General features: G+C 37.4%; 1 protein-coding gene across 2 annotated transcripts; it reads left to right on the top strand.

The window, feature by feature from the left end:
- Positions 1-398: 398 nt before the first annotated feature.
- Positions 399-3,929, top strand: LOC140770776 (pentatricopeptide repeat-containing protein At5g66520-like). Of its 2 annotated transcripts, XM_073112045.1 has the most exons (4): positions 399-2,160; positions 2,292-2,373; positions 2,909-3,073; positions 3,566-3,929. In XM_073112045.1, exon 1 carries the CDS (start codon positions 421-423, stop codon positions 2,053-2,055), a length of 1,635 nt encoding a protein of 544 aa, XP_072968146.1. In that variant the 5' UTR covers positions 399-420; the 3' UTR covers positions 2,056-2,160; positions 2,292-2,373; positions 2,909-3,073; positions 3,566-3,929. The 2 variants fall into 2 exon arrangements, with proteins under 2 accessions (XP_072968146.1, XP_072968145.1); XM_073112044.1 differs by having other exon boundaries at positions 399-2,373.
- The last annotated feature ends 865 nt before the right edge of the window (positions 3,930-4,794 follow it).

The raw sequence follows: 4,794 nt of genomic DNA, 5'->3' as shown, positions 1-4,794 counted from the left end.
TAGAAAGGAATTGCCGCTGAACTAATAAGCATTTTACTAGAAAACCATCCCAAAATTGATGGTACTTCTCATTAATATAATAAGTCTAGTTATTTTATGTATCTAGACCAACATTGAATTTATGAGTGGTTTACTTTCTAAATAATTTAGTATTTACCTGATGGACTTATTACATGATAGCTATATATATATATATATATATATGAACTGCTTTTAATATTAGTATTTACTTCTAAAAATGCCAGTTTGGTCGAAAACTCCTCCCTCCTCTTCTATTTACCTTATAATGCTACTAAGCTACATAAACTTCTCTCTTTTTTTTAAAAAAAAATAAAAATAAAAAAAAGAAAAGAAAAGTGAAATGCTATATAAAGTTTCCCCCCCCCCCCCCCCAACAAACCAAACACCTCCAACGTCTACATGCGTATGCGTCTTCCGGCCTTGACTAAACGGTTCAAAAGATGCGACTTCCTCACCCTCTCCCTCCTCCACCACCACCCCCACCTCTCCCTTCGCAGCCTAAACCAAATCCACGCCCACCTCCTCGTCTCCGGCGCCATTGCCGACCCCTTCGCCGCTGCGAAGCTCCTTTCTCTTGTCTCCCTCTCCGGCGATCTCGACCACTCTCGCTTCCTATTCTCCCACCTCCCTCGCCGTTCCACCTTCCTCTATAACTCCCTCATCAAGACCCACCTGGAAAGGGACCTGTTTTACGAGTGCCTCTCCCTCTACAAGCAAATGCTCGCCTTGGGGTTCTCGCCCAACAACTACACCTTCTCCTTCCTCCTTCGCGCCTGTGTTGGTGTCTCTTCCCTCTTGGATGGCAAAAAGTTTCATGCCCATATCGTTAGGCTCGGGTGGGAGTCTTACGATTTCGTGCAGAACGGTTTGATCCATATGTACTCGTCTTGCGGGTGCGTGGATTCTGCTAGGAAATTGTTTGATCAGAGTTTGAGCAAAGATGTGATTACTTGGACAGCGATGGTTCATGGCTATGTGAAATCTGGGCACATTAGCTTTGCACGAGCTATGTTTGAACAAATGCCTGAGAGAAATGCAGTTTCATGGAGCACCATGATTACTGCGTATGCGCAGTCTGGGGAGTTCAGAGAGGCATTGAAGCTTTTTAATGAGATGCAAGTTGTAGGCGTTTGCCCAAATCATGCGGGGATTGTCGGAGCTCTGTCAGCTTGTGGGTTTCTTGGGGCTTTGGAGCAGGGTAAGTGGATCCATGCTTTTGTGGAGAGGAATGGGATGGAATTAGATAGGATTTTGGGGACTGCGTTGATAGATATGTATGCGAAATGTGGATATATAGAAACTGCATGGCAAGTTTTTGATGCAATGATTGAGAGGGATGTGTTTGCTTTTACGTCCATGATCTCAGGGTTGTCCAATCATGGTCACAGCAAGAAGGCGGTAGATTTGTTTGATAGGATGCAAGTGGAAGGGGTGAGGCCAAATGAGGTCACTTTTATTTGTGTACTTAGTGCTTGTGGTCGGATGGGTCTAGTAGAACGAGGCCGTGAGATCTTTAAGAGCATGAATGAAATTTATGGGATTGAACCAGGAGTTGAGCATTATGGGAGCTTGGTGGATCTTCTTGGTCGAGCTGGTTTGTTTGAGGAAGCAAAGAGGATCATTAAGGATATGCCCATGGAGCCCGATTCTTATGTTTTGGGAGCTCTGTTAAATGCGTGCACCGTGCATGGCAACATGGAATTGGGTAGGCAAATGGTGGAGAGTCTTGCAGAATTTGGGCTTGATCATAGTGGAGTCCATGTGTTGCTCTCAAACATGTATGCATCGGCTTCTAGGTGGGAAGATGTCATGAAGGTCAGGAAGAGGATGGAGGAGAAAAAGGTAAGGAAGCTGCCTGGTTGTAGCATGATTGAGGTAGATGGTATGGCTTGTGAGTTTGTCGCAGGTGATAGGTCACACTTGCAGATGGAGGAGATTCTGGTAATTGTCAAAGGGATGGACAAACAAATGAAATCCTCTGGTGATGATCCTTACCTTATGGAATTTAATGACTTTCAGATTGGAGTGACGTGAAACTCAATAATCAACTTGGCTGTTGTTAGAGATTGTCATGTTCATTCACACCTGAACTATGTCTGCAGCCTGCAGCCCTTTGTGTAATGAAGATTAATGACCATGGTAATTTACCTTAAATATTTTGATAATCTCAGGAAGCTGTTACTGAGATGCATGTCAAATAGAATCTACATATTAAAAGCAAATTTTGCTCTTACAAGGCACAGAATGTCTTTTATGATATTGTACTACAGATAGAAAGAAAAAGTAAGACAACCAAGCCTTGTCAGCTGAAGCTACAAACTGCATGCTGAGAGCATCAAGTTGCTTTTCATGGTAACTCTTTTCATCAAGCAGTTTATTTGGCAATCCATTAAATAAGTTCCTCCCTCATGTTTTCCTTTTTTTGCTACTTTATTTGCTATCTTTATATAACCAAAATTTATTCCCTGTTATATGATCATAGAAGCTTCAGTTTGTTTTGTTCACATCTCCTACATTGGTTTTCCTCAAAAGGCAATTGCCTGTTGGTTATACCATTGGTAATAACTCTAATTGAGTTCTTAATAGAGAGAACATCACTCCTCTAACACTAGGTTTTGATGCAGATTGACTCAACCATATCTTTCTTAATCTTTAGAACCTTCTTTCTTCTAGATTGCATTAACTTTGCCTACCATCAAGTTGATACCTTTTCTTTATTGCATATTTAGGATCACTAATTCCACCATTTGTTGAGGTTTACCTTGTAAATATCCAGTTTGGTGCTATATATCTGCTGTATGTGTGTTGTCTGTTGCTTGATGCAGATTTTGTACCTCCATATTGTTTTTATCTTTAATCTGCTTTGACTTTTCTTACTGTGTTTCAGCAAAATCCGGAAGACAAACTATGACAAGTCAAGGATAAATCTCTGATCTAGCTGGTCTACAGGAGGACAAAAGCAGCTAACTAGCTTATTTCTGAGAGAAGCAGAACATGCTTTGGAGTAGTGTGCAAAAGAACAGTCCTAACTCTTTAAGTCTATACAGTACATGTTAGTGGGATGCTTTTTCAGGCTATCTTGTTTTATTCAACATTTTTATTTTCTAATCGAACTGAATCATTTATTTTTCGAGAGAAAGCTCCTTAATTTCTATGAATTATGAATAGCAATATTGTGGATATATCCACTCCTTACAATAAAAATTAGGGAGGGATATATGATTCATGAATAGCAATCTTTTCCTTAAATTTCTACTATTATTCTTCTAGCATCTTTTCCTTTTCCTTTTCCTTTCAATATTGTGTATAATGTTGGACACTTGTACATCATTACCCATATGCTCTCTTTTCTCATTGGTAAAAATTAGTAATGTCCTTTAACTTCTAAATGATTCCTCTAAGCTTATAAGAAAGGGCCAGATTGAACTAGGATGTAATTAATCATGCCATTACCTTGTTATAGTTTTTTCCTTTAGTTTGTTAAATAACATGATAGGTATTCTTGGCTGAATACTGAGGCATTGTTTTTGGTGTTTGATGACAGCTCCTCGAAGGATAACTGAAGTTCAAATCTTCCAGCCCCGTTGAGATCAATGAAGCCCTCTCGACGACAGCAACAGATAACTTCTTGAGGCTGTGCCTCGATTCTTCCCTGATCTCTGATTAAGTTTCATCAAAATAATGGGGCCTTTGCACCTCAATTTCTTATTTAGGCATGGCAGAGAATACATTGAGAGGATGAGAAATTCTTGTCCAGTTACCAGAACTGGTAGGAGATGGCAGCATATGTAACTGACCTATAGATCGTCTTGGACGATGTCTCCCCTTTCAATCATTTGGTCTATGTTTATTTAATCTATTGCTAAGATTAAACAAATTAACAAACTTTTGAACCCAGATATCGCTTTTCTGTGATATACTTTATGTATGCAGACATCTATTTGCTTTCCTCAAATTGAGGAAAAATATCCGAATAATCAATATCTAAGTCTATATAAATAATATTATAAATATAATGATACTGAAGACTTTATGCTGTTAGATAAATCTTAAATTAACTTTTTGTATATATTTACTAATTGTGGTATAAGTTTCAGTAATACATTCGTTCTTATAGATGCCAATACATCTGATATCTAATTCATACTTGTGTCTGTAACTAATGGGTATGATAATTAAGTTCACTATTTGAATCCATATCTTCGATAATTTTTTGGGAAGTATTTTACAATTCACACTCTATATTTTATCTATTTTGTGATTAACCGTTTTTAATGATTTTATAATCTGATCTCTTATTTTTCTTTATAATTTTTGTTTAACACTATAATGTTATTTCAACTAACTGATATTGATTAAATTACTAAAATATCCTTACCACTATTTTTCCTCCTCTTTGCCCCTCATCTAAAGAAAATATTTATCAATTATTTCATATATCATAATGTAATGTTCTTTTGCTCGTACTATTTAAATTAACAGAGGATGTTAAATAAGAATTATAAGGAAAAAGTAGCAATCAGATTACAAAATCTTCAAGGCGGGTGTGAATCATAAAATAGATAAAATGTAGGGTGTGATTTATAAAATTTTATTTTATTTTAAAAAAAATCGATACCCCTATTCATTTATTTGAGAACATATTACAATAGAAATTAGGGAGGGGATATATCCACTCCTTACAAGTACGTTTGACAAACGCAAACGAAGCAAGACTATTTGCTATATCATTGTTTCTTCTACTTGTGTGACAAACTCTAGATGATGGATTTT

The sequence above is a fragment of the Typha angustifolia genome, chromosome 11 (genome assembly GCF_048772165.1).
Source record: "Typha angustifolia cultivar Huaian chromosome 11, ASM4877216v1, whole genome shotgun sequence".
Lineage (NCBI taxonomy): Eukaryota > Viridiplantae > Streptophyta > Magnoliopsida > Poales > Typhaceae > Typha > Typha angustifolia.
This window is presented reverse-complemented; position numbering and strand designations above follow the sequence as displayed.

What these genes read in the sequence shown, in the direction of transcription:
- LOC140770776 (XM_073112045.1), top strand. Translation starts at nt 421, where the DNA reads ATGCGTATGCGTCTTCCGGCCTTGACTAAACGGTTCAAAAGATGCGAC.